Below are 26,258 nucleotides of genomic sequence, written 5' to 3' on the forward strand. Positions count from 1 at the left end.
GGGACTCTCAAGAGTCTTCTCCAATATCACATTTTGAAAGCATCAATTTTTTGGTGCTCAGCCTTCTTTATGGTCCAACTTGGGGCCCTTCCAAGGCATTTCTACCCTTCAGTGGTCTGAGGGCATGCAGGGGGGGTAGCCACTCACACCAGCCTGGAAGGCAAGAGGGCCAGAAGCCAGCCCCAACTTCAGCTCCAGTCAAACAAGCTCCTCCCCACGCAGCCACCCGACAGCAGTGGGTCAAAGGCAGGTTAGCAGAGGACTCCTGGGGCAGAGCTTGTTATCTCTGGAGTATGCTGCTGCGGAGGCAGGCACAGACACCGAGGCCCCATCTCAGGCACAGCAAAGCTCATGAGGACGACACCAGGAAGCAAGGGGCCTGGGTTTCAGGGCAGGGTCCAACCCTGCTGGCTGTATGCCTGTCACTTACATAAAGTGCACATATGCTTGCGGTCCACAATTTTGTTTTTCCCAAAATGACACAGTCCGTTTCAGTAAACGTTAGAAAAGCTCACTGGTATGAATACATATCTAGTTTTAACTTCCATTTTATTTGACATTTACTATGTGAGAGGCAGTGAAAGTATTAGTCGCTTTAGTCAGGTCCAACTCTTTGCAGCTCCATGGACTATAGCCCGCTAGGCTCCTCTGTCCAGAGGACTCTCCAGGCAAGAATACTAGAGTGGGTTGCCATGCCCTCCTCCAGGGGGAGAGACAGTAGGGTGGGCATTTTATACACAATATCTTATTAAGTCCTCTCAACAATTCCATGAGGCTAGGATAATACAAGATGAGGAAAGTGAGGGTCAGAAAGGTTGAGCCCCAAGCCAAGGTCCCACTGCTAGCACGCAGCAGAGCTGGGATTGGAACGAGAGGCTGTCTGGCTTCAGAGTCCTTTGCCCCAAACCACCATATGATGCAAGGACTAAGGAGTGCTGGTCAGTTGCCAGCCTAGACCCTTCCCTAGCCTCTGACCTCTAAAACCACAGACAGGCTACAAAGGAAGGACAGTCTCTCAGAAGGTCACTTTTCTTTATTCTCTGTTACCCCAATCTCACAGCATGGTCTGTGGGAAATCTCAAGGTCTGGCCAACTCACAGGCTTCCCTGTGCTCACTGAGGAGCTGAAGCTCCACAGGCCCGGGGTCTCCAGTTGACGCTGTGGTGTCTTTAAGTCGCTCCTTCTAAAAGCAGGTCCCGGGCATGACGATGGATCAAGGTTTCTCGGTCACTCCTGGGTCCCGTTCCCAGAGCACAGGCACTTTCCGTAGCTTGTCCTCTGGCTTGCTGCGCCCATCCTAGGAAAAGGCGGGGAGGAGCTCGGGAAAGCGGGTGTCTCCTGGTTGGAAGAAGCTGGGACCTGGGCCTTTGGCCTACTTTGACCTGGGGCAGGTCATGGCCCTTGGGAGGCTCCACAGCAGGCCCAGGCCAGACCACTACTTGGTGGAAGCAGAAGTCTCACCACATTTTGGCAAAGTCTACTTTCTTCACTGACTTGGCCTGAAAACACCTCCTGAGTTCAGAGGGACGCGGGTGACAGAAATCCTGGGTTCAACTCCGCTGGGAGCTGCCGTGCTGGGACAGGACTTCTTTCACTTTGTCCACAATGGTGCCCACCTCAGCCATGGCCCCCAGACCTAGGGAGCAGAGTTCTTCTGTGGCCCTGCAGACGGGCAGGGGACCATCCTCCACTCACCCCTGCCCAGCGCCCCCTGAGTGTGCCACCCAGAGCCCAGTGCCTGAGAAGGCCAGGACCAGGCCTGAGCCAGATCCGTTGAGTCCCATCAGAGACACCCCACCCCCAGGACAGGCCCCAGGAATGGTTACAGCAACCACCTTGAACTGTGTGGGCTGCACGCCAGGGAGGATACTGGGCACATTACCGAACAACTCCAAGAGGGAGGAATTACCACTTCCATTTCCCAGGTGAGAGAGCTGAGCTGGAGGTCACAACGGGCTGGGATATGAGGCTGTGGGAATGAGCTGTGAGCCTGGCCGGACACCCACCTTGGTCTCCACAGACCAGCTTCTTGGCCACACAGGGGATCTCGATGTAGCCAAAGGCCTTGAGCTGGCCCACCTGCTGTTCGGTGATGGGGTGCTCCCACATGGCGGTGTTCATTGCCGGGCAGAAGAGCAGGGGTTTGCTGCGGTCCCAGGCCCGGATGACACAGGTCTGTGAAGAAGGGTGGGCGTGCCTGCTGCTCTGCCTGCCACCCCTCCCCAGACTTCCCAACTGTTACCCACTGCTTCCAGGCTACAGCCAGCTGTGGGCCTGGAGTGACTGGGGGCCACTGTCTGCTGTCTCGTTACTTTGAGGATGTGTCTCTGGGTCCCTCCCACCTCCCCCTAGGCTCTGACATAGGGCCAAACATACAGGAGCTGCTCCACTAACGCTGGCCATGGCCCAGCCACCTCCAAGCATACCTCCACTTCTGTGTAGAAAGGGCTCCTGGTGCCCAAGCATCTGTCTTCCCTACAGCCAGCTATACCTCGCAGTGGCTCTTGCAAAGCTGAGGACCAGGCTGCCAGGCAGGTGGGCCCGTCTACCCCACACTAGCTCTTCTTGAGGCCAACTAAAGCGTGGCCATGAGAACAGGTTCCACGGGACCAGACCCTCTCCCACGTGCTATCTCATGAGCCCGCCCTGTGACCCTGTAAAGAAGCTGCTGTCCCACGTCACTGAGGGGAAGCTGCACTTCTAGGAGGTGAGCTGCTACCCAGGGTGACACCCAGTGATCTGGGGGAAGCTCTGCACAGCGCCCAAGTCCTCCACTGCCTCGTGCGGTTTCACTACCTCCCGCTGCCAGGCCCCTCCAAGTCACTACCTGAGCAGCTATGAAAAGGACAGACCAGCTCACGGACGGAGTCTTCAGTGCTGTGAGCTTTGCAATCACACGGACTTGGGTTCAAATCTTGCTGTGCTCTCTGCTGTGACTAGCCATGAGAACTTGAACAAGTCCTTTCATGACAGAAGTCTGAGGTTCCTCTCTGCAAAAGCCCTCTCCCTGGGTGGTCGTGCAGATGGAGGGTGAGAATGCTTATAAAGCTCTTTGCACAGGCCTGGCACAGATACAGGCTCCAGAAATAGTAGGTCCTGTTATTATTACAGACAGGCTCCCTGGGCCAGGGGCTGCCTTGGAGGGAAATAAGCTCAGGGGCCCACAGCAGTGCACTCCCCTGGGCTCTGACAGCTCTAGGCACCTCTGCCTGGGCTGTGGGCCCCTCAGGGAGCCAGTGGTGGGCACACTCCTTCCCTGAAGGGGAGCCTGTCTGGGAAAAGAGGGGGAGTCTAGAGAACAATGCCACGGATGGGCCAGGGAAAATGCCTGCCCTCCTCAGGGCCCCTGGCCTCTCCTGCGACAGGAAGGAAGCAGGTCAGCACACAGCTTCAGACCCTGGCTGCTCACGTCATCTCAGACACAGCGCTTGTCTCCCCACCAAGTCCTTGCGGTGGGGCAACCCGGCTGTGAGTGGACAGTTTCAGTCCACACTTCCTCTTGGCCCCGTGCCACCTGCTGCTTCTGCAGAAGCCATGAGCATACCTAGAAGAGTCCCCTGACTCCGTGTGAGGTGGGTGGTGGCAGGGCTGGAGTTTCTAAATGCCCTCAAAGCAAAGCACGCCCACCAGAGCAGAAACTCAACCCCTCTGTGCTCCATACGTCTCCAGCTTTTCCCATCTCATCACGAAGCTCAGCGCTTCCCGGACAAACCACAGCTCCAGCAGGAACCTTCTGGCAGCAGGAAGACTGAAAGGAGGCATCAGTTCCCACGGTCATTTCTGTCTGGCCAATGCTGTATGTAGCACCTCAGGCTGCCCCTGGGAATCCGCTTGGGCTAAGAGAAGGCCTGGATCTGGGATAGGAGACCAGCTGCCAGCTAGACAGGTGACCCAGGGAAGTTATCTCCTCTTTCTGGATCTGCTTGGTTATTTAGCACAAAGAAGGGCCAGAGCCTGAGTCAGCCAGAGGATAGACAGAGATTCACGTCACCCAGGCCCAGGGCCCAGAGACTGGGAACATAGGTTCATACTTAGCACACGGCTCCAGTGCACCCCAAGATCTAGACAGTGTGCACCCCAATTTCAGGGAGAAGGTTTGGAGGAGAGAGGAAGCAGGGCAAGCTCCTTTGGGAGAATATAAGGAAAAAACATCTTTCGAGAGAGAACAGAGCCACAGACCATGATGACAACAGCTTATACTTTGTAGGATTTGCGGTTCTTTGAAATACTTGCACCTTCAAGTGAAACCTTTGAGGCAAAGGGCCTCAGGCCTGGTCTTGGGAACATATTCTACCGCTCAGCCAACTCAGTAGAGGGGAACGCCAAAGATTCCAGGGAGCGCTGGCAGCTCTGAAGAAAAGAGGAAAGCAGAGCTTTTGGGAGTGAGCAAGGAGTTCTCAGGGAGCTGGCCCAGGGCAGGGCTTAGCTCCTAGAGGTCAGCGTGCCTTGTCACATCAGCTGGCTGAGGAAAGCCTGGACATTTGGTGAGATGGTGCTGGTTACACACAGTGCTGAGGCACTTAGATGAAAGTGACCAGGAGCCTGACCCGTTCTGATATCCTGTCAACCAGGTACCAGCCCCACCTGGAGGCATTCTTGACAACACGGCCCAAGCCCGCCCACCCTCTGCACTCCCCCACCCCTGTTCCTGCCACACGATCTGTGTCTTGCTCTTCTTCTGACCACCTGTGCTCTAATTCAAATGATGCTTAAATCACTAGCAGCTTCTTTGAGAAGCACATTAAGCACCCATCAACAAGCAAAGAGACTAACCCCCTATCTAAGCCCCCAAAACCTCGACCCAGCTTAGTTAGTCATTTCAGCATATTAAACTCTGAAAACCTTCTGCTGTTAGCGGAAGTAAAATTACTGATTACCTCATACATGTAATAAGCCTTTACTGAATGCCTACTGTATGCCCGATACTGTGCAACATGGTGATTCCATTGTCAAAGGACTGACATACCACATACCAGAGCATAGGCCAAAAACCCTCTCCTTCCAGACTGTCAGCTCCCTGTGTCCTGTGTGTCTGTCCACATAGGGCCTGGTCCCTGGCAGGTAAAAAAGCTGGAAGAATGAGGGAAGGGGGGTGATACGAAAGAGGTGGGAAGGATAGGGAACACACCCAGTCTTCCCAGGATGTTCATGTAAACAAAGGCTCCTTAAGGACAGCAGCTCCCTGGAGGTCCTTCAGGCCGAAGATGATCCCCACTCTACACCTGGACTTCTCTTCCTCTCCTCCACCTCAAGCCTCTTGCCCTGTCCCCTTTCTTCCCCTTTAATTTCCACAATTTCAGGGAAACTACCTCTCAGCTTTGTGGTTAAAAGTACAGGAGAGATAAGTGTGCCTGGGAGATGCATGAGGAGGTAAACACTCTTATCTGTTTGCCCCCATGATAGGCAGGTCCTAGTGGGAAGGCAGAGCTAAGGGGGACCGGCAACAGAGCTGGGCAGGGAGGCCAGCGGGAAAGCATGTGGAGGGCAGCCCATGGGCATGAGCACCCAGGCGCCTGAGGGGTGGACACCTCAGAGGGCACTCGCAAGTCAAGTCTGCCCACTGGGACCCAGGCCATCTGGCCACCTGCCAGAGCACAAGTAGGCCAAGTGGAGGGCGGTCCAGGGGACTGTGTTCTGAGCAAACCAGCCCACCATACAGGGATTCCCAGGTGAGAAGACTGTCCAGAAGAAGCCTGCAGCTACCCACTCCAGTGTTCTTGCCTGGAGAATCCCAGGGATGGGGGAGCCTAGTGGGCTGCCGTCTCTGGAGTCGCACAGAGTCGGACATGACTGAAGCGACTTAGTAGTAGCAGTAGCAACAGCAGCCCATGGTGAGCATGGCCCCAGGAGGGAGGCAGGCCCGGCGAGTCACTCACAAGCAAGTTGTCACAGATGCCACTGGCCACCTTCCCCAGAGTGTTGGCATCGAGGGGCGCCACCAGCATGAGGTCTGCCCACCTCCTCAGGTCAATGTGGAGAACTGGGTCGGATCGGCACTTCCACATCTGGCAGGGTGAAGGAAGTGGGGTCACTGGGCCGGCCACTCTCAGAGTGGAGGGAGGAGGGGCTGGAGCGGTTTGAGGGCCAACACAGACCTGGGGCAGTGAGTCAGGAACCCAAGGGAGACCACCCGAATGCCCCCTACCCCAGTTCACTGCCACCCCTTTGGCAGCTACGCTGGTGAACCCTGGCTGCGACACCAACGGCCTGAGAGAAACCAGGCCTGAGGAAACAAACGCCCCTTGTCTCTCTGAGCTATTCCCTTTATGGTTTGGTTTTCAAGAGGACTGACATCTGGCAGGGAAGTCCTGGCCTGTCTGCTTGAGGCGGATGCTTGGGTTGTCCAAGCCAGTGGAAAGGCTTTGGGCGGTGAGAAATGGAGGGGGCGGGGTGGGGGAGACGGGCCAGCCAGAAATGTTCTAGGCTGAGAATGTTTAAAAATGCCTGGCAGGGCACCCCTGTGGGGCCCACACTTGACGTCTGGTGAATCGACCAGAGCCTGCCCCAGCGCGGGAGAGCAGCAGGGGAGCCCGGCAGCCGTGGGAAGTGAGGCGTTCCCGGCGGCCCTGACGCTGGGAGCCACGTGGATGAGGGTGGTGGGAACAGGGCTCCTCTGTGGTTTCATCAGCCCAGATAAGTACAAGGACACTCAACCCCAGGCACGGGGCCAATGCTGAGCTCTGCCTGGGGTGGGAGGAGACTGCGGGCCTCCTGCAGGCCAGAAGCTAGACAGATGTTTTCCTCATCGCCTCTGCCCAGGGGCCCTGACCGCGGACTTGAGCCTAGCCTGTCTGCTCCGGCCGCCAGGACCATAGGCTGCAGGGAGGACTGTCTTGTCCCGTTGATACAGACATGAGGGAACCCAGCCCAGGGGCCCAGCACTGACCTCCCATTCATCAGCGTCGCTGTAGAGGGTGACAGGAACATCCCGGGGGCTGTAAAAATGTTTGGCTCTCTCAGTTGTGACCACGGCTACTTCCAGCTGTCACCAAGAGAAGTGTTGGGGCGGGGTTGGGGGGGAGAAGGAAAGAGAAACTGTTAGCAGAGCCCCCAGCCTAGAGGCCACATGGGGCCAGGCCAGGCCAGGTGAGAGCTTTCTTCACAGCCTCGCTGCGGAGAGGGCTTCTCCCTCGGAGGCAGTGAGCCCTGCGTTTGCACAGTTACTTCCGCTGTCACCCAAAGGTCAAGCCTCTCCAGGTGCAGCCGTTTCACTTCCCCATTGGAGGGGCTGCCGAGGAATGAGTCACACAACTGCCCAGCATATATAAAGCTGTAGGCTCCAGCCACTCGGGCAGGGACAGACCAGGGCAGGCAGGAGGGGGCCCCCCCAGGAGGCTCCCGGGTCCTGAGCTCTGGGCTACACCACAGGTCTGCCCTCTGCAGGCCAAGGCACTAGGGAGCCGGGCCCTGCACGTGGTGTCTGCAGCCACAGCCCAGCGAGCAGGCAAGTAGAGTCCCTCCCAGGACTTCTAGGAACAGGCTTCATGGGCTCTTGCTGCAGACAGGCTCCAGGAAAACCAAACCCTAGTGCCCGATACTCACGGGGCAAGAGTGATGGTTACCCTCGAGTTATTCATTTAGTAGATAAATTAATAACGCAAACAAGGGGGATGGCTAACAGAACAGAAATAGCACATGACAGTGTGAACGACACCAGACCCATTTCCATGACTGGTAAACTGAGGTGCCAGACTAACAAGCAGACAGAGGAAAGGGGCCCAGAAGAGGTGGCTAAGAGGGGAGGGGGGTAGGAAATTACATCTTTGGGGGACATTTATCCAGGAGGGGAAAAAGTCAAGCGTAACAAGGACAGAACTAACCAGGGGGATCACTGGGGACAGTGTCTGGGCCAGAGGTGCTATACTGTCTTGATGTTGCTATTCAGTCGCTAAGTCATGAACTGCAGCACTCCAGGCTTCCCTGTCCTCCACTGTTTCCTGGAGTTTGCTCGAGTTCATGTCTACTGAGTCAGTGCTGCTGCCCAACCATCTCACCCTCTGCTGCCCCTTCTCCTCCTGCCCTCCATCTCTCCCAGCATCAGGTTTTTCCAATGAGCCAGCTGTTCACATCAGGTGCCCAAAGTATTGGAGCTTTAGCATCAGTCCTTCCAGTGAATATTCAGGGTTGATTTCCTTTAGGATTGACTGATTTGATCCCCCTGCAATCAAAGGGATTCTCAAGAGTCTTCTCCATGAGGCCTACATGGGGGTTATAAACATTTTTAAGCCAAAAAATATTAGGTTTGCCCAAAAGTTCGTTCGAGTTCTTCTGTAAGATGTTATGGGAGGTTTCACATAGAAAATCCAATGTTCTGGTTTCTCTCAAAAGCTCTGGCACTGTGGGGGCCACGCTGTTGCTTGAGTTGAGTTGGTGGTGCTGAGCAATGGCTGCTTTCTTGGATGGGCTATGCCCGTGCCTTCTCCACCTAGTCCCTGCCACTCCCTATCATCTTGCCAAGGCTCCCTCTCCTCATTTGTTTCCCACCTTCTGTGGGTTGTGGGACACCGCTCTGCACAGCATCTGAGAGTGAAGCTGGAAGCAGGGAGCAGAAGTCTCAGAGGCAGGCTGTGGAAGAGCTTCAGAAGGTCTGGGGCTCCCAGCCGTGCAGCAGAGCTCGCAGATTCGCCCACCCTCCTGCTCCCTCCTGGGAACCTAGCAGCCCCCAAACGTGCATAGAACCTCCTGCTCCTGCTGAGCAGCGGGGTCCCTTCCAGGAGAGCCCTGAAGGAGCCTGGTCCAGTTCCGAGCAAGGTTGTAAAGGAAAAGGGCTGCTGTCGCCCACAGAATCCAGCCCTGAAGATGTCACAGGACCAGCACAGGTGAAGAGAACAGAAAAAGGCAGGATGGTGCTGAGACTCTTAAGACCCAAGACAGTGATGAGGTAAGGTATGGGGCCAAATAAGTGAGAAGGAACCACAAGAAGAATATATAACTTTCAAACCAGCAGAAGAAAATTCAACCTACACAATAAAGGAACGGGAAAGGAAAAGAAACAAAAAAGCAGTGAGAATACATGATAAGTAGAAAGCATTAAATAAGATGGAATAAGTAAGTCCTAACAGAATAGCAATTATAGTAATTATATAATTGGCTAAACTCCCTAATCAAGATTCAGACTCTTATATTGGATGTTTTAAAATCCATCAATCACATCAAAATGTCTTAAAAGACACACTTAAAAAGATATATAAGGCTTAAAAGAATAAACATGCAATTAGATAAAGTGGATTAAACTGTTTCCTGTCAAAAAGCCCACTGAAATAAAAGCAAGGATTTTTTTTAAAGGTATGAAGACCCAGAACAAAGAGAAGAGGACAAAAAGAAAAACCCAGCAGTTAAGATATGTTAACACATAATATATGGAAATGGAAAGAGGCATTAACAGATCAGATCAGACAGGACCAGATGCTCTTTTTTTTTTTTAATGAACATTCAGTGAACAAAAAAGAACTCTTGGAAATTAAAAGTACAAATAGTCAAAGAAAAAATTCAACGTAAGTTTAGAAGAAATTTTTCAAAAAGTAGAACATAAAGAGATGGATAATAGTATTAAAAAAAAAAGAGAGAGAAAATCAGAAGACCAACTTAAGAGGTCCAAAATCTGACTAATGAGTTACTGAAGGGGAGATCAGTAAAATCAGAGGGGTGAAAATTACAAAAGAAATAAAATTAGATTTCCCCAAACTGAAGAACTCTCAGGCTGGAACCATCTGTTCTGCCCACGGGGCTCTGAGAAGGTGGCACGTGGTTAGGCTCAAGGAACCTGGAGTCTCACTTCCCGGCCCCCACCGAGGGTTGGTCAGAGGAGGCTGAGCCCACACCAGCTCTGGAAGCCACATCCTCCTGAATTGACGTATACAGTGTTTGCAATCAGCAAAACCTCAGGAGTTCTTCTCCCCCATGTTGCTGCTAAACCACAAGCCCCAAACTCTACCTGCACTGTTACTTTCCCAAAAGAAGTCCCTTATACTTCCCTGGTGGATTCCACCTTCCCAGAGCTGGCCCACTGTTTTTGCTCAGTCAGTGAAGAGCTAAAATCTCAAACCTGTTCCCCTCGGCCTGTTCTCTGCCAGTACCACCGTCAATAGTCCCAAGACACAAATCCAAATCACGAAAAGAACAAGGTCAAGAGCAGAGGCCTTCCCCAAGGTCCATATGGGGCTTGGCGTGGGACAGAATCAAGAATGAACCCTGGGCTTCCCTGGAGGTGCAGTGGACAAGAATCTGCCTGCCAATGCAGGGGACATGGGTTTGCTCCCGGTCCAGGAAGATTCCGCATACCTTGGAGCAACGAAGCCCCTGCACCACAACTACTGAGCTCACGTGCTGCCACTACTCAAGCTGGTGCGCCTAAAGCCTCTGCTCCACAGAGAAGCCACGGCAAAAAATAAATAAAAAAGAGAGAGAGGCCAAGGCAATGAGAACTGCACCCTGCATGAGAAAGTGGCCCCTGCTTACCTCAACTGGAGAAAAGTTCACGTGCAGCAACCAAGACCCAGACCAGCCAAAAATAATAAAATAAATTAAATTTTAAAAAGAAGAGAACGAACTTTTCCAAGTAGGACCTGTAGGTCACCAACCACAACCTCAGCACACCAGGACAAAACTTGCCCAATTCAGGAGATGAATCACCAAAACTGGGTCAAGTCTCTTCTACCACCATTTATTCTTTTTCAAGTTCAAAAGAAAAAACTGGAAACAAAGTTAGGACTCAAGAATCCCCCACCCTACCCCAGGTTATACCACTGGCCTCTGGGACCGGGCGTTTGTTTCATTGTTTTTTTCCAAATATGTGCATCAGTCATTTCCGTCATTCTGAGTTTTCACTGCAAGCTTCAGGTCACTCTGGTGACTTCTGGACCATATTCTTGCTTCATCTTTGGTTATTATGTCCTCCTTCCCAATTAACTGCTTTCCCATTTCCTTCAACAGAGAGCTTCCCTGGTAGCTATATCAGCTTCTGGTCACTGCCTTCTTTTCCTTAAGGGATTACTTTCTTTTATTTCTAAGAACTTCCTGACTATCCTGGACAGTTTGCCCCTTAAGATCACCCCAATTCATTCTCTCTATTCTGAAATTTGAAAAGCTGCTTCCTGAAGAGCTAGTTGCCCTGGTCTCCCCAGGCTCTCGTCTGCCAGTTCTCAAAGTGAGGACTGTGCCTATGGCCAGCCTTCAGAAACATCCCCAGTTTGGTGATGGCCCTGTTAGGGGCTCCCTCCTCCCTGTCAGCTCTACCCTTCCCTTCCCTCTACATGCCCTTCACCGTCTCCCCCGGCTCCTGGGGGAGTTCCAACCAGGGGTCCAGGCAGGCCTCCCACCCTGGTCCACTGCTGCTACTCGAGATCTTTCCCTTAAGCTCCTCTCTAGTCTCTCTGGCCACCCTCCCAGGTTACACAGTCATTGTTAGGGAGCTTCTTGGGGTCAATGTCTTTATACAGAGTTATGTGAAGAGTATGTGATGAGCCATCATTCCCAATGGCCCTCCCTTGACCCCTATAAAGCAGCCACGTCTCCTTGGCAGTGACCCTGACCCCAGTGTTGTCTGGCAGGCCCAGGCTAGTTTTTCTGGTTTTAGAGGGATGTCACTTGATATGATTCTTCAGTCCCATGGGCTTTGTTCTTTCCTTTTCATTCACTCTGTAAAAAGGTTCTGGGAGCCAAGAGCTAGGCCCTGGGTTTCCATACACTTTTTTTTTTCTTCACAAAAAAGGCATGTCATGTTACCTTCTGAGATACTAAATAACTTGGACTATTCATTCACCCTGACCTTTCCCTCAGCAAATGCTAAGGAGCCTTGGCAGAGCAGAAAACTCCTGAGGACAGGAACCCTCCTTGGCTTCCTCTTACACCCTTCTGGGTCCAAAGAGAAGCAAGGTTGGACATTAAAACAGTTTCTCACACACTTCAGAGCTCCTGAAAGGCAGCTCTGTGCTTGGCCCCCTGGTGACAGCCCTGCCAACAGTTTCTGTCTTAATATTTTTAACCTGAGCCTCTGTGTGATGTGACCAAGGCATGGCCAGGCCCTATAGTATAAGCTGCCTACATTTTGCTTAGTATTTATGGAGATTCCTTCCTGAAACTAGTTGGAAAGTCTGGCGTTCTTTCTCTGTTGAAAACACATCAGCAATCCCATCTGGGGGTCCTGGGGAGTCAGGGAGGGGAAATGGGAAACAGAATTTGGGGCAATTCCTCTATTTCTACGGTTAGGTCCCTGGCCTGGCCCAGGCTCCTTCTGGAGCAGGTATCAAAGGGACCTGTTGAAAAGCATTTTCACAGCCACAGATGAGATTAATCCCATGGCTTGAATGTCCACCTCCGCTCTCATCTCTGGCCTCTACTCATTACAACCATGAGCTAGATGCACCCTTCCTCAAGTGTAACAATCAAAAATGACATTGTCCAGGGTTCCCTGGGAGGCAAAACTTCCCCGATGGAGAACCACCACTCTATAGAAATCAGCTAACAAAATTCTCTGCAGCGAAGAAAACACGTCACATCTGTGCTGTCCAGCATGGCGGCCTCCAGCCACACATGGCTACTGAACACGTGAGGTGTGGTTGGTGTGACAAGGAGAACAGAACTTCTGGTTTTATTTCAATAATTTAAATTTGAATGCAGCTAGTGGCTACTGTATTATATACCACAGCTCTGGTATATACAAGTAGAGAAGAGCCCCAGCTGGAACCCCTAGCTGAGTGGTTAGAAAAGAGCAGGGGTTCCTACAGGGCATGCGACTATGGCTCCACAGCAGACTGACAAGGACTCTCCGAGGAAGCACCAGCCATGACCTGACCTGGCACAAGGCGAGGAGTCCAGAGCTCTGGTGGCTTAGTCCTCTGGCTGTCTCGCAGCAGAAGACCGTGACACTGGGCCTCCCAGTGTTGACACTGGCAGTGCCTGGGGCTGAGGGGCCAGCCAAGCAGCTGGCATGACCCTGAGTGTGGGGGTGGCGGGTATGCTGTAGACAAAAGGGCTCTGGGTGCAGTCAGCACACGGGGTTGGGGGGAAGCTATGGAGGAGGAAGCCTCATTAACAAATCCCCGAGGGAGTTCCGGTTGGCTGAGTGGGTGTCCCAGTGGCTCACAATATCTCTCCACTTGACAGACATTTACTGAGCCCACTACACACATGGCAGCCAGAGCTGGTAGGGGCTTAGGTGTCTGTCTATCAAGTGGGTAGGTGATACATGACCCCTGACTACAAAGCAAGATGGACCAGGCAGGAGTTCACACCTGCCTGGGGATTCTCATCCTCACGGCTGTGGTTAGGTGGAGTAGAGAATGCCCGTAATCTGAGCTCTCGAGTCCGCTTGCTGATGGTTGTCAAGAAACCTGGTCTTGAGCCCAGTTCTGCCAGCCCACTGGCTGGGGGATCTCAGGCGAATGCTTTCTCTCTGGCCTGGTTTCCCTCCTGAGCCATGAGCCATCTGGACCACAGGGCCTCTGAGAGCCCCTCCAGCTCACTATACCATCCTAACCTTCTTGTGACCCTTACCCTTTCCCACCAGGCCCTGCCATTCTCTCTTCTGCCTCCAAACTGGCCTCTGGGGGAGCTGCTATTCTCGGCACACGGCCCTTCCTGCCATTCAAGTAGGACCAGGCTGCCAGTCTCTCTGTGCGTGCATGCTAAGTCACTTCACTCACGTCGGACTCTTTGCAACGCTGTGGACTGCAGCCCGCCAGGTTCCTGTCCATGGGATTCTCCAGGCAAGAATACTGGAGTGGGTTGCCGTGCCTTCCTCCAGGGGACCTTCCTGACCCAGGGATCGAACCTGTGTCTCTTAGGCTTCCTGCACTGGCAGGCAGGTTACCACTAGTGCCACCTGGAAGGCACTCACTCCCTCTGCGCACTTCCCTGACTAAAGAGACTTCTCAAGAATGAAGCTAGAGCAGCCAACTGCAGAGGCTCTCCCTCGGGACGCTATTCTGGAGTATCAGAGAAGGACCCTGGTGCAGGAGCCCAGGGCTGGCTGCCTCTGTGGCCTGTAGAACTCACTCCCCGGGGGAGCAGGCCAGAGAAGGATGGGGCCAGCCAAGCCAGCGGAAGCCCAAATAAGTGCCTCAGAGTGCAACAGCTGAACCAGTTTCCACAGCAGGACCACAGAGCAGGCAGGTGGTCCCTGCCTGGAAAGAAAGGAAAACCTCAAACCAGGCCATGTTTCTTCTGCTCTCCTTTCCTCAATGAGAAGTATTTAAAAAAAAAAAGCATAAAATCACAAAAAACACTCCATGATATCCCCAGCAAAAGCTCCACTGACTTTAAAAACTAAAGTAAGTACACACAGAGCTTAGAAAATCAAAATAGAACAGAAAGACGTAAAATCCAAGTCTCTCATCCTGCCCCCATCTAGCCACAAGGGTAACCACCTCCAGAGGGAAAATCCCAACCAGTTAACCTAGACATGTCAACACACAAAAGGAATACTATATGCCAGCAGTGGGTAAAATTTTTCTATAAAGGGCCAGATACTATTTTAGGCTTTGTTACAACTACTCTACTCTGTAGTAGCAAGCCTGTAGCATTTAGTTGTTGCTGTTGGTCTAAGTTGTGTCTGACTCTGTGACCCCACAGACTGTAACCCACCAGGCTCCTCTGTACTCCACTATCTCCCAGGGTTTGCTCAAATTCATGTTCACTGAATCGGTGATGCTATCTAACCATCTCATCCTCTGCTGCCCCCTTCTCCTTTGGCCTTCAATCTTTCCCATCATCAGGGTCTTTTGCAAATGAGTAGACTCTTCACAACAGCCAAAGTATCAAAGCTTCGGCTTCAGCATCAGTCCTCCTAATGAATATTCAGCACTGATTTCCTTTAGGATTGACTGGTTTGATCTCCTTGCAATCCAAGGGACTCTCAAGAGTCTCCTCCAGCATCACAATTTGAAAGCATCAAGCTTTCATGGTCCAACTCTCAAATCCATACATGACTACTGGAAAAACCATAGCTCTGACTATATGGACGTTTGTTGGCAAAATGATGTCTCTGCTTTTTAATATGCTGTCTAGGTTTGTCAGAGTGAACAAGCGTCTTAATTTCATGGCTGCAGTCACCATCTGCAGTGATACTGGAGCCCAAGAAAATAAAATCTGTCACTGCTTCCATTTTTCCCCTTCTATTTGCCATGAAGTGATGGTCATAGGCAATACTTAAATGAATGGGTATGGATGTGTCCCAATAAAATGTTACGGACGCTGAAATAAAATTTTATATAATTTTATGTGTCACAAAATATTTTTCTTTTGATTTTTTTCAACCATTTTAAAAGGTAAATAGTTTATATTTGTATGGTTTACAGGCCATACAAAAACAGACCACAAGACTGTGGCCAACGGGCCACACTTTGCTAACCTCAGCACCTTGTTCATTTCACCTGTATCCTGAGGACTGCCCCATAGCAGCACATGAGATCCACCCAGGCTCCTAAATGGCTGCCTTGGATTCCATCAAGAGGTTGAACCATAACTGGCCCACAGTTCTACTGCTGGATATTTGGTTTGTTTCCATTTTAAAATTATAAACGGTGCTAAAATGAACATGCTTGTGCATTTAGTGAGCTTCCGTACCCCTACAGGGTTCAATCCTATGGGTGAATCAAGGCCTGTGACCATTTTTGGTTTCTCCAGATATTGCCCAACAGTCCTCCAGAAAACCAGAAAAGATTTCATTCTGCACATATGCAGGCCCTCCTCCCTCACTTCTTAACAGTCCTGAACGTCCTGACAGGCATTCTGGAAACTCAACGTTCTCTAAGCCAAAGGTCTGCCAACTTCCTGGGTGGGAGATTTTCCCCACTTTCAGAAATCCTCTTCTGGCTTTCAGCCCTGCTGACACCTGCCCAGCAAAAGCAGACAGAGGTGTCTGTCTTCTCCACAGTGAGGAGGGTGTCAACCAAAGGGCACAAACTGACTGAGCTGACTGCTCAATTACAGGACAATTACAGAATGCAAAACAGCCACAGCCCCTACATCCCAGGACCTTCTCTCAGGCTGTCTTTGGGTCCTAGGCTTTTTTTGCCTTCACATCTAGAATCTCCTAGCCCTGACGCCAGGAGAGGCCTTAGAAATCAATCAGTTGATTATCCAGCCCCCACTTTACTGCAGGGATAAGAAAACTGAGGCCATAAAAAAGATCTGACCTGCCCAGAGTCCCAGCGTGAGAAATCCTCTCTGCGCAGCAGCCTCTCTCGAGGGAGGGCTGGCCAGCCCCACCACATCCAACTCCTCCCACCTCTCATACAGGCTCCAAGGCTTCTCTGCAGGTGGCCACTCTGGATGATGGCTGGTGTGTGAGGCAGCAATCCAAATTCCTTCCTACCCCTCAATCCCTCAGTCTCCCTGGTCTGGCTCCAGGTCAGTGGTCCTCCTGGGAAGTCTGAACACACTGATGAATCAGCAGTTGTGAGCCAGGTCTGTAGAATCACCCAGTTCCTTGCCGCCCACAGCCCAGCTGCTTTTGCTAGCTGTTTGCTGGTCAAAATCTAGGGATCCCCAGGGAGCTCAGGAAAGCATGTGAACACATGACTTAGGCAAAGAGTTGAGGAGGACTGTTCCAAGGCACAAAGACTACTCCTGGGGGGTGACTCAGAAGGAGGGCACTGGGGAGATCAGTTCCATCAGGGAGCAGGGGGCAGGGTGGGGGCGAGGGAGGGAAGGCAAGCAGGGATCCCCCGAGGGTTACCCACTGGGCCACTCTAGGAGATGTCTACCCACAGGAAGGGAGGGCCGCGGGCCCCCCCACAGCAGCAGAGAGACATGGCTCCCCGGCTCCTCTCACGTGGGCTGCCTCAGCAACCCCAGCACCCCACACAAGTGGCTGCCCTAAAGGACACGACGAGGAGGGGAGAGGGTGAAGGGCAGGAAACACACACCGTTAAGTGCTTCCGTGTGCCAGGAGCTGTGCCTAGGCATTGGCGCAAGACGACAAGTTGTTTCAGCTCTGCCCCCCTCCCCGAGCCTTGACGGCAGCCTGAGGGAATGGGTGACAGTCCTCATCTTTATTTTAAAATGACAAAGGCAGGCCCCCAGAGGCTAATTCCGGGAGTCCTCCCTGCTAGATCACTGCCCTTCTGGAGTTGTTCAGCTTCAACTCCAGCTGGAGAGGGGGCGCCAAGTCCCGTTCCAGATGTGGCCTGTCGGCAACAGAGGCTAGACTAAAAGGCCGGGGGCCGGCTGGAGAGCCTCCCTGCTCCAGGCAACCCTCTCCTCACACCCGGCTAAATGCTGGCCCAGTGGGATGGCAGGAAGCGGTAGAGCTGCCATTTCCCTCTGCTCTGAGGCTGCCCATCTGTTTCCTGGGATAGGACTCCCTGCCCCCATCCGGCCCCAGGCCGGAAATTCACTTGCTCTGGGGCTATGGGAAAAGGGAACTGCATGGCTCCCTCCCTCCCCAGAGGGCAGCGGCAGAGGCTGCCTCCCGCCCTCAAGGTTCTCACTGGCCAGCTCCTACTGAGGGTTCTGGGCACACGAGGAGGGGGCAGGCCAAAGTGGTTCCTGCCCCACCAGCACCACTGCCCAGCCTCAGAGCAGCCACGACACCCTCCCCTCTTCTGGCCTGACTGGCATCCCTGGCTGCCTGGAGGGTGAGGTAAGGGGGTGACTTTCTGGGTATAAGTTTGTGGAAAGTTTAAAAAAAAAAAAAAAAGGTTTCCCGCCCCTGCCTGTGAGTCACGATATGGTCATCTGCAAGTGAGCACTGCCCCCTGCTGGACGCTTCGGGTACACCCACCTGTGTCACTCTGACTTAAGTGCTGAGCAGACATAAGCAAGGAAAAAGCACACTCTGCGCCCTAGCAGTTTCAGTTCAGTTCAGTTCAGTCACTCAGTCGTGTCCAACTCTCTGCGACCCCGTGAACTGCAGCACGCCAGGCCTCCCTGTCCATCACCAACTCCCAGAGTTCACTCAAACTCACATCCATCGAGTCCGTGATGCCATCCAGCCATCTCATCCTCTGTCGTCCCCTTTTTCTCCTGCCCCCAATCCCTCCCAGCATCAGAGTCTTTTCCAGTGAGTCAACTCTTCGCATGAGGTGGCCAAAGTACTGGAGTTTCAGCTTTAGCATCATTCCTTCCAAAGAACACCCACAGCTGATCTCCTTTAGAATGAACTGGTTTAATCTCCTTGCAGTCCAAGGGACTCTCAAGAGTCTTCTCCAACACCACAGTTCAAAAGCATCAATTTTTGGCGCTCAGCCTTCTTCACAGTCCAAATCTCACATCCATACATAACCACAGGAAAAACCATAGCCTTGACTAGATGGACCTTTGTTGGCAAAGTAACGTCTCTGCTTTTGAATATGCTATCTAGGTTGGTCATAACTTTCCTTCCAAGGAGTAAGCGTCTTTTAATTTCATGGCTGAAATCACCATCTGCAGTGATTTTGGAGCCCAGAAAAATAAAGTCTGACACTGTTTCCACTGTTTCCTCATCTATTTGCCATGAAGTGATGGGACCAGATGCCATGATCTTCGTTTTCTGAATGTTGAGCTTTAAGCCAACTTTTTCACTCTCCTCTTTCACTTTCATCAAGAGCCTTTTTAGTTCCTCTTCACTTTCTGCCATAAGGGTGGTGTCATCTGCATATCTGAGGTTATTGATATTTCTCCCAGCAATCTTGATTCCAGCTTGTGCTTCTTCCAGTCCAGCGTTTCTCATGATGTACTCTGCATATAAGTTAAATAAGCAGAGTGACAATATACAACCTCGACGTACTCCTTTTCCTATTTGGAACCAGTCTGTTGTTCCATGTCCAGTTCTAACTGTTGCTTCCTGACCTGCATGCAACTTTCTCAAGAGGCAGGTCAGGTGGTCTGGTATTCCCATCTCTCGAAGAATTTTCCACAGTTTATTGTGATCCACACAGTCAAAGGCTTTGGCATAGTCAATAAAGGAGAAATAGATGTTTTTCTGGAACTCTCTTGCTTTTTCCATGATCCAGCAGATGTTGGCAATTTGATCTCTGGTTCCTCTGCCTTTTCTAGAACCAGCTTGAACATCTGGAAGTTCACAGTTCAGGTACTGCTGAAGCCTAGTTTGCAGAATTTTGAGCATCACTTTACTAGCGTGTGAGATGAGTACAACTGCGTGGTAGTTGGAGCATTCTTTGGCATTGCCTTTCTTTGGGATTGGAATGAAAACTGACCTTTTCCAGTCCTGTGGCCACTGCTGAGTTTTCCAAATTTGCTGGTATATTGAGTGCAGGACTTCCACAGCATCATCTTTCAGGATCTGAAATAGCTCAACTGGAATTCCATCACCTCCACTAGCTTTGTTCAACATCCCACGAAACTAGCATCACAAATTGTGTCAAAGCTCATGTGTGGTTCCCCAGCTTGGTCAAGATTCTCTTCTTAACCAAACATTAGTCAGTCTCTTTTGAGCCACTTTGCAACTAGGCCTGTCCCCAGGCTTCATCCTCCTGAGCATGATTCCTGCTGCTACACTGGTTCACTAGCCAGAATCTCACACCCTCGCTATGTGATCAGTCTGGATATCTCACCAGGCTCCTCATTCCCCAACACTCCCTAGACGATGTGTGATCACCTGGGCTGCCTTCAGAGAGAATCAGCCAGGACAGTATGCTAAAATCTCCCTTAGCCTGATGTTTCTTCTTAATTTTACATACATACATACACACACATACACACCACTCCTTGGCTACAAAGCTTCACTTTTCCTTGCTGTATTCATAATTAAACCCAATTCTATACTGAGATCTAATTTCCCTTATCACAATAGTTTTCCTGAATAAAATCCCACTTCTGGTCTTTCTTTAATACATCAAGTGAACAAAACCACATGGGCTGAGGCAGGCTAGGAAGGCTTTTATGTGAAGTGTTTGTGAAGAAACTGAAAGGGTAAGGAAGAGTAGGGAGGGTGGCACAGCCTTGAAGGGGCTGGCCCAAAGGAAAGGCCATCAGGGGCTGCTAGAAGGAACAGACCAACAAAGGGCCTAGGATATATGAAGAAGTAGGGTTATCACTTGTTGGCTTTCACAGTTTTTAAAGCCTTCAACTTTTCCCACAAAAGAATCTGCCCTGGAACCCCATGCTGCTGCTAAGTCGCTTCAGTCGTGTCCGACTCTGTGCGACCCCAGAGACGGCAGCCCACCAGGCTCCCCCGTCCCTGGGATTCTCCAGGCAAGAACACTGGAGTGGGTTGCCATTTCCTTCTCCAGTGCATGAAAGTGAAAAGTGAAAGTGAAGTCGCTCAGTCGTGTCCGACTCTTAACGACCCCATGGACTGCAGCCCACCAGGCTCCTCCATCCATGGGATTTTCCAGGCAAGAGTACTGGAGTGGGGTGCCATTGCCTTCTCCGGGAACCCCATACATAAAACTGATCAACGATGAGGTGACCTGACCAAAGGCAAAGGGCTAAGCCCACTACCTCTGGCACGCCGTCGTGGTCTTTGGGCATCTCTGGGCACCTAAAGGAGCAGAGTTTGAAACCAGAGCTGCAGGCAACAAGGAGTCGCTAAGGTTCCAGTGCATTTGGACTGACAGGACAGCCACAGTGTCCAACAAGGAAGGAGGACGGGGCAGAAATGTCCAGGATGGAGTGAAAGCGGGGAGCCCACAGCCACCAGGGGGCGCTGAAAACTTGCCACACTTCTCCAGCTAGCCCTTTTCCACACCAGGACCTCGGGAACGGAAGGTCAGTGTTTGGGAAGCCGAATCCTCCATTCACCAGTGTTCCTTTCCCAGTCTCCATTCACTCTGTGTCTATCTAATCTAGTTCCTGGTTATACCGTCCCACTCATCTCTGTCTGCTGTGTCCCCCACATATCAATGCACACAGAGGACTTTCACAAACACCATGATTTAAGAAAAAGAAAACCCTGTGTACTGCACAAAAATGGGCTGGCCCCAGCGCACCAGCTCTCTAATGTCAGAGGCTGTCTTGTAAGGATACTCACATCAGGAATGTCCAAAAGCTTTGACACCAGAAGAGGCAACTTCAGGGCTGCAACACTCCCAGTGACTCCCACGAGAACACGGAACTGTCTTCTCAAGGGTGCAGCAGCTGAACATGTGGCCCTTGGTTCCATGTGGGGTCCAGTGGCTTCGAGTCCTGGGAGCCTGCCAGAATTGGGCTCCATAAAGCTCTGTCAGGATTTAGGATCTAAAAGCAGAACAGGGCACCTGCTTCATTCATACATTCAACCAAAATGTACTGAACACCCTGTGTTAGATGCCAGGTCAGATGCTGGCGCTCCCCAGGGGTCAATAATCCCAGCTTCTGGGAGCAGTTTGATGAGGCCAGACGCCCCTACCCCACATCAGTCTGTCACACTGTAATATGGTCAGTGCCAAGCAGTCAGAAACCTAAAAAAAAAAAGTAACATTCAGGTTGAATCAAGTAACATTCAGGTTGAGTCCTGTAGTACGAGGAAGTTTTTCAGAGAAGAAAACTTCACCAGAAGAGCAATCTTGCAAAAGTGAAGAGGCCTGAAGGAGGGTGGCAGGTTTGGGGAACAAAGAGTAGCTTAGCAGTGAGGTCAAAGTGTGACGAGGGGGCAGTGGGGTAGGCAGGAGGTCAGGGACTCCTGACAAAATCAGGTCAAGGACTAAGTGTCAAGGGCAGTGAGGGCCACGGTGGATTTTCATTTTAGAAAGACGGTGCCAGTGCTGGTAAGAAGTCTGGAGGGCACCTTGGTGGTGAAGAGACTAGAGGGGGCAGACGAAGAAGGAGCCGCTGCCTTGGGCTAGGCTGACTGAAGACTGGCAGGGCAGGTTCCAGGGGTGCCTATGGGGTGGACCCCTGGGCAACAAAGGGGTTTGGGTGCTCCAGGGAGGGATGTGCCTCTCTGTCCCTTTCCCTGTGGATTAGGCACCACCCTACAATTCCACGGCCAAGAAGAGACAGCATAAAAAGGATAAAGGCCACCCCATGAGATTAGCTGCTTGGTTTCTCCCTCTAGTCCCCAGATGTTGTTAGAAGTGATTGTTTATGATTATATGGCTGATGGATGCATCGAATCCTACACTCTGGCAGGCTGCACCAGCAAAACATACTCATTCCATCAGCAACAATCACCAAGGGTGATCACACCAGGCAAAAGAATTTTGGAAGACACAGTTGCTGCCTCAGGGAATCTGTGCATGGACTGAGAAGACAGAAGTCACACCTGAAATCATTTGAGATGGGTCCTTCTGTGGGATGGACCTTTCAGTGATCACTGATTCCATTTGGACATCAGTTTCCTTGCCTTTCCGTCACCACTTTCCCACGACCACCACCACCAGCAAGCTCCCTGAATGTCTGACCTGGTTTAAACACCAACCACTAGGCAGGTATCAGGCCTGTGGTAAGTCCTGAACATCTGCTGAATGGATAATCACCTGTACCCTCTGAAGCAGAGCTGGGCAGAGAACAGACGCCTGGCCTGTGAATAAGGAGCCCTGGGCCCTGTCCATGTGCTCTTGACCCGCTGCGTAACCTTGGCTCAGGGTCACTCCCTCCCTGCACGTCTCTTCATCGAATAACGCAAAGATAGGACCAGGTGATCTCTGAAGCTCCTCCCGTCAGCAACCTTCTGAGTCAATGCGTGAAAGACAAGAGGTAAGCGGCGCTCTCTGTATCCCGGGACATGTACTCAAAAAGGGTAGAATCAACAAGGGGAAGGGACACCAAGGCAGACCCCGAGGAAGAAGTCCAGTGAGTCACTCAATGGCTACTTATCTGACTGCAACCCTTAAGGGCTCCCTGTTTACTCCGCAGGTCCCTTGGCTCCTTAGGGCCCCCTTGCCCATTTTTTACCTTTAAGACTCAGACACATACCCATATGAGCTGAGGACCATGTTTGGGTCGATTATATCACTCTTATCTGGAAGGGTCTCCCAGGGGCCCAGACCCTTCTCAACAGAGGTTAAGCACAGGCCAGCTTCGTAGAACAAGACATCCCCCCAAAGTTCCATTTGTCAGCAATCTCAATCTCTGCTCTACATCAGAGCCTCAGCCAGGGCCATGTTTGCCCACAGCAGAATTGAGTCTACTCTAAGGCCTGGAGAGCCGTGTTGGCAGCTGACAAGGCTAGAGGGCCTATCAGCCAGCCTCTTCCCAGAAGTAATCTGTGTGCTAATCAGCATCCAGGAGGCACATTCTCAACTCTCCAGAAAAACCCACCTGCCAAATCCCAAACCTTGACCCTTGACCCTAGCATACAACCAGGCCTAGGAAAAGAGAGATTCCTGCAAAATCAGAAACTGAATTTAAAATCTCCTGGTGGCTCAACAGTAAAGAATCTGCCTGCAATACAGAAGACTGCCTGCAATGCAGGAAGCAGGTTCAATCCCTGGGTCAGGAAGACTACCTGGAGAAGGAAAATGGACAAAATCTCATGGACAGAGGAGCTTGGCAGGCTACAGTCCATGGGATTGCAAGAGTCGGACATGACTTAGCGACTAAACCACCAGCACCAGCACCACCACATCAGACTGATATAATTCCTAAGGAACAGGTTACTGAAAGCAACCAGTTAAATCTGGGGCAGGAATTCATGCTGGTGACTTCAACTGCTTCCCCACAGCAGGTGGTACAGCCCAAGATTTCCTATTAATACTTAGCCTGCTGAGCAATCTTTGTTAAGGACCAAACCCTAAATATCCTTCTAGAAAAGAAGAGGGAGGGGCGATATGTACTTTAGAGAGTAGATGATTTAACCAACATCTGAAAGCAAGGTCAAATCAGCTCAAACTGCCAGTCCCATTGAGGGCAACAGTTGGCAGGAGTTCTCTATGTTTACTCTCAAAGGTAGCTGTAGACAGCACCTCATCTTCCTGAGCTCTGCTGGACTCACAGGAACTCTTGAGCAGCAGAAACAGCTGGTAAGCAGAAAGGCCAAAGGGCTGAAAGCTGTGATTACTGAGCCTCAGGCTCCCGGGGTGCCAGCCATACAGGCAGCAACATGCATGCAGCCACAGCCAGAAAAATGACAAGCTTCTCTGTCCTTTGAGAAAGACAAGGCCAGACAGATAAAGAGCCGCAACTTGTGGCAGCCTTGTGACGTGTAAGTCTCCTTTTCAAAGAGTTTAATTAGGCCAGAGTTAAGTAAAAGTTTCCGGAATGCTTGCCAATCAGAATACGGGCAAGTGTGGAGCCAGGGCAGAACCAGGGCTTTAAAAAAAATCCAGACTGCGGTTTCAGGCCAGCACAACCACAAACAGGAGCTGGGGCCCAGAAAAAAGAACTGAATTTGGGTGAGTAGGCAGGGAACCCAGGACTCTCTGGCCTGAAGTCAAAGTTCCTCACCCCTGGCCCCAAGATTATGCTCTTCCCTTATCTGCCACCAGTCAATACAACTCTGCCCAAGTAACACCTGCAGCTCCCGGTAGTGGCACTCTTCCCCCAAACCCAGTCACTAAAAGCAGTGGCATAGCCGCAGGAGCACTTTAAATCCCTTCCTTCAAGGAAAGGCAAGAACTCTTCAGGTAGAACTTAAGGTCTTGACATTCTGCTAAGACTGCTCTTCTCTCAAACCAGAAGCAGGCAGGCTTGATTCTGCAGCTCCTGGAATCCCGTTAGGCATCCTTCCTCAAGGCCACAAGTTGGGGACATGTTACATTCAGGCTTCCCAGGTGGTACTAGTGGTAAAGAACCCACCTGCCCTTGCAGGAGACGTGAGACATGCAAGTTCAATTCCTGGGTGGGGCAGATCCCCTGGAGGAGGGCATGGCAACCTACTCCAGTATTCTTGCCTGGAGAATCCCATGGACAGAGAAGCCTGGTCCATAGGGTTGCACAGAGTCTAACAGGACTGAAGCGGATTAGCACTCACACATTAATATTACATTCACACGTGGAGGCTACTAACAAGGGAGTGACTGGGAACTGCTACCTCTCAGCCACTAGGAGAGATGAGGACAACTTCTGCTCCAAGGTAACCATCACTTCCCCAACTTGGGAATCTCTCCTGCCTATTACCTGGCACTGGCCTCCCATACTTCAAAGTGCAGCACTGAAGTTCTTCTCTGACAAAACTTGGCCTCACTCTCACTTTTTAATGTCATTCAGCACTTTTAGAGTGCCAGGGGATAAGTGAAATATCCCAGGGCTTTCCTTTTTCTGTTGTATCAACTTGTAAAATGGTTTGTGCCTTGGGCCATCCCCTTTCCTTTTTGAAAGTAGGCTCGGGTTTTGTTTGTTTGTTTCTTTAAGGTAAGAGGTAAACGTGGGTAACCGATAGGGCTACCTTTTATAAAACTAGATTAAAGGGCCACCTTTTAAACTAGATTAAAGGGCCCTAGGCAACTGCAGAAGAGCATAACGCAGGGATGGGAGGGCACATACAGAAATGCACCACTTCATAGTATACCTATAGCTGATTCATGCTGCTGTTTGGCAGAAACCAACACAATATCGTAAAGAAATTATCCTTCAATTAAAAATAAATTAATTTTAAAAAATAAATGCCCTACTTCAGGATGGAGCTGGGAACAGGTCCATAGCGCTCCGGACCCATAGGCTCCACAGCCCCTACACACACACTGCTACACACACACACACTGCTACACACACACACACACACTGCTACACACACACACACACACACTGCTACACACACACACACTGCTACACACACACACACACACACTGCTACACACACACACACACACACACACAGAGAAAACTGGAGATCGGCAGCGGACACACGCATACACACACACAGCTGCAGACCCGCAGCGGCGAACAAAGATTCTTGGGCACCAATAGGAGAGGAAGGACACACATGGACACACGCACCCACATACACGGAAACTGAGGTCACACAAAGGGGTCAAAGTCGCCAACGAAGCTTCCCCAGCCTCCTGCTTGCCCCACCACAAGACACCTGCCTCCTCGGTTCCCCCAGCCTCCTCACCCGCGCCAGGCGCGTCTCGGAGCAGCCCCAAACATCGCGGTATCCCGGTCGCCCCTCCCGCTGATTCTGACTGACACGCAACTTTACGGCTGTCGGAGGCTGCCTCCGCGACCGCGTAGCCTTCTGGGAGTTGTAGTCAACTTCTCAGCCTTCCAGGAACTGTAGTCTACTCGGGGAATCCCACCGAGAACACCGGTTCCCAAGTTCTTGGTATTTCCTGTGTTCATCTGGGCCTGCCAGTTGTCTGACCTCTTCATCCCCCCAGCCCCACCCACACTGCTTATCACTGCAGTACTTAATACTTTTACTGAGCCTATCTTCTATGTTTTTTGTTTTTTTTTTGTTTTTTTTTTGGCTGTGCCAGGCCTTAAATGCTGCATGAGGAATCTTTTAGTTGCAG

At 51.4% G+C, this 26,258-nt stretch overlaps 1 protein-coding gene across 6 annotated transcripts; it reads right to left on the bottom strand.

Moving 5' to 3' along the window:
• PPCDC (phosphopantothenoylcysteine decarboxylase) lies at positions 533–25,929 on the bottom strand. 6 transcript variants are annotated; one of them, XM_013973045.2, is made up of 7 exons: positions 25,859–25,929; positions 20,915–21,120; positions 6,887–6,982; positions 5,877–6,005; positions 4,974–5,070; positions 2,007–2,175; positions 533–1,636 (listed from the first exon to the last, which is right to left on the bottom strand). In XM_013973045.2, exons 2-7 carry the CDS (start codon positions 21,095–21,097, stop codon positions 1,618–1,620), a joined length of 693 nt encoding a protein of 230 aa, XP_013828499.2. In that variant the 5' UTR covers positions 21,098–21,120; positions 25,859–25,929; the 3' UTR covers positions 533–1,617. The 6 variants fall into 6 exon arrangements, with proteins under 6 accessions (XP_013828499.2, XP_013828498.2, XP_013828501.2 ...); XM_013973044.2 differs by having other exon boundaries at positions 25,833–25,923; XM_013973047.2 differs by lacking the exon at positions 25,859–25,929 and adding an exon at positions 25,749–25,827.

Source organism: Capra hircus, chromosome 21, assembly GCF_001704415.2.
Source record: "Capra hircus breed San Clemente chromosome 21, ASM170441v1, whole genome shotgun sequence".
NCBI classification, from domain to species: Eukaryota; Metazoa; Chordata; class Mammalia; order Artiodactyla; family Bovidae; genus Capra; species Capra hircus.

Bases quoted from the DNA above. Each gene is read 5' to 3' on its own strand.
- PPCDC (XM_013973045.2), bottom strand. From the start codon at position 21,097: ATGGAGCCCAATTCTGGCAGGCTCCCAGGACTCGAAGCCACTGGACCC. The intron at 6,983-20,914 runs GTGAGTATCCTT...TCTTGGTGACAG, and splicing joins AGCTTTTGGACATTCCTGAT to CTGGAAGTAGCCGTGGTCAC. The intron at 2,176-4,973 runs GTATGTGGTATG...CCTTCTTCACAG, and splicing joins GGTTTTTGGCCTATGCTCTG to ACCTGTGTCATCCGGGCCTG.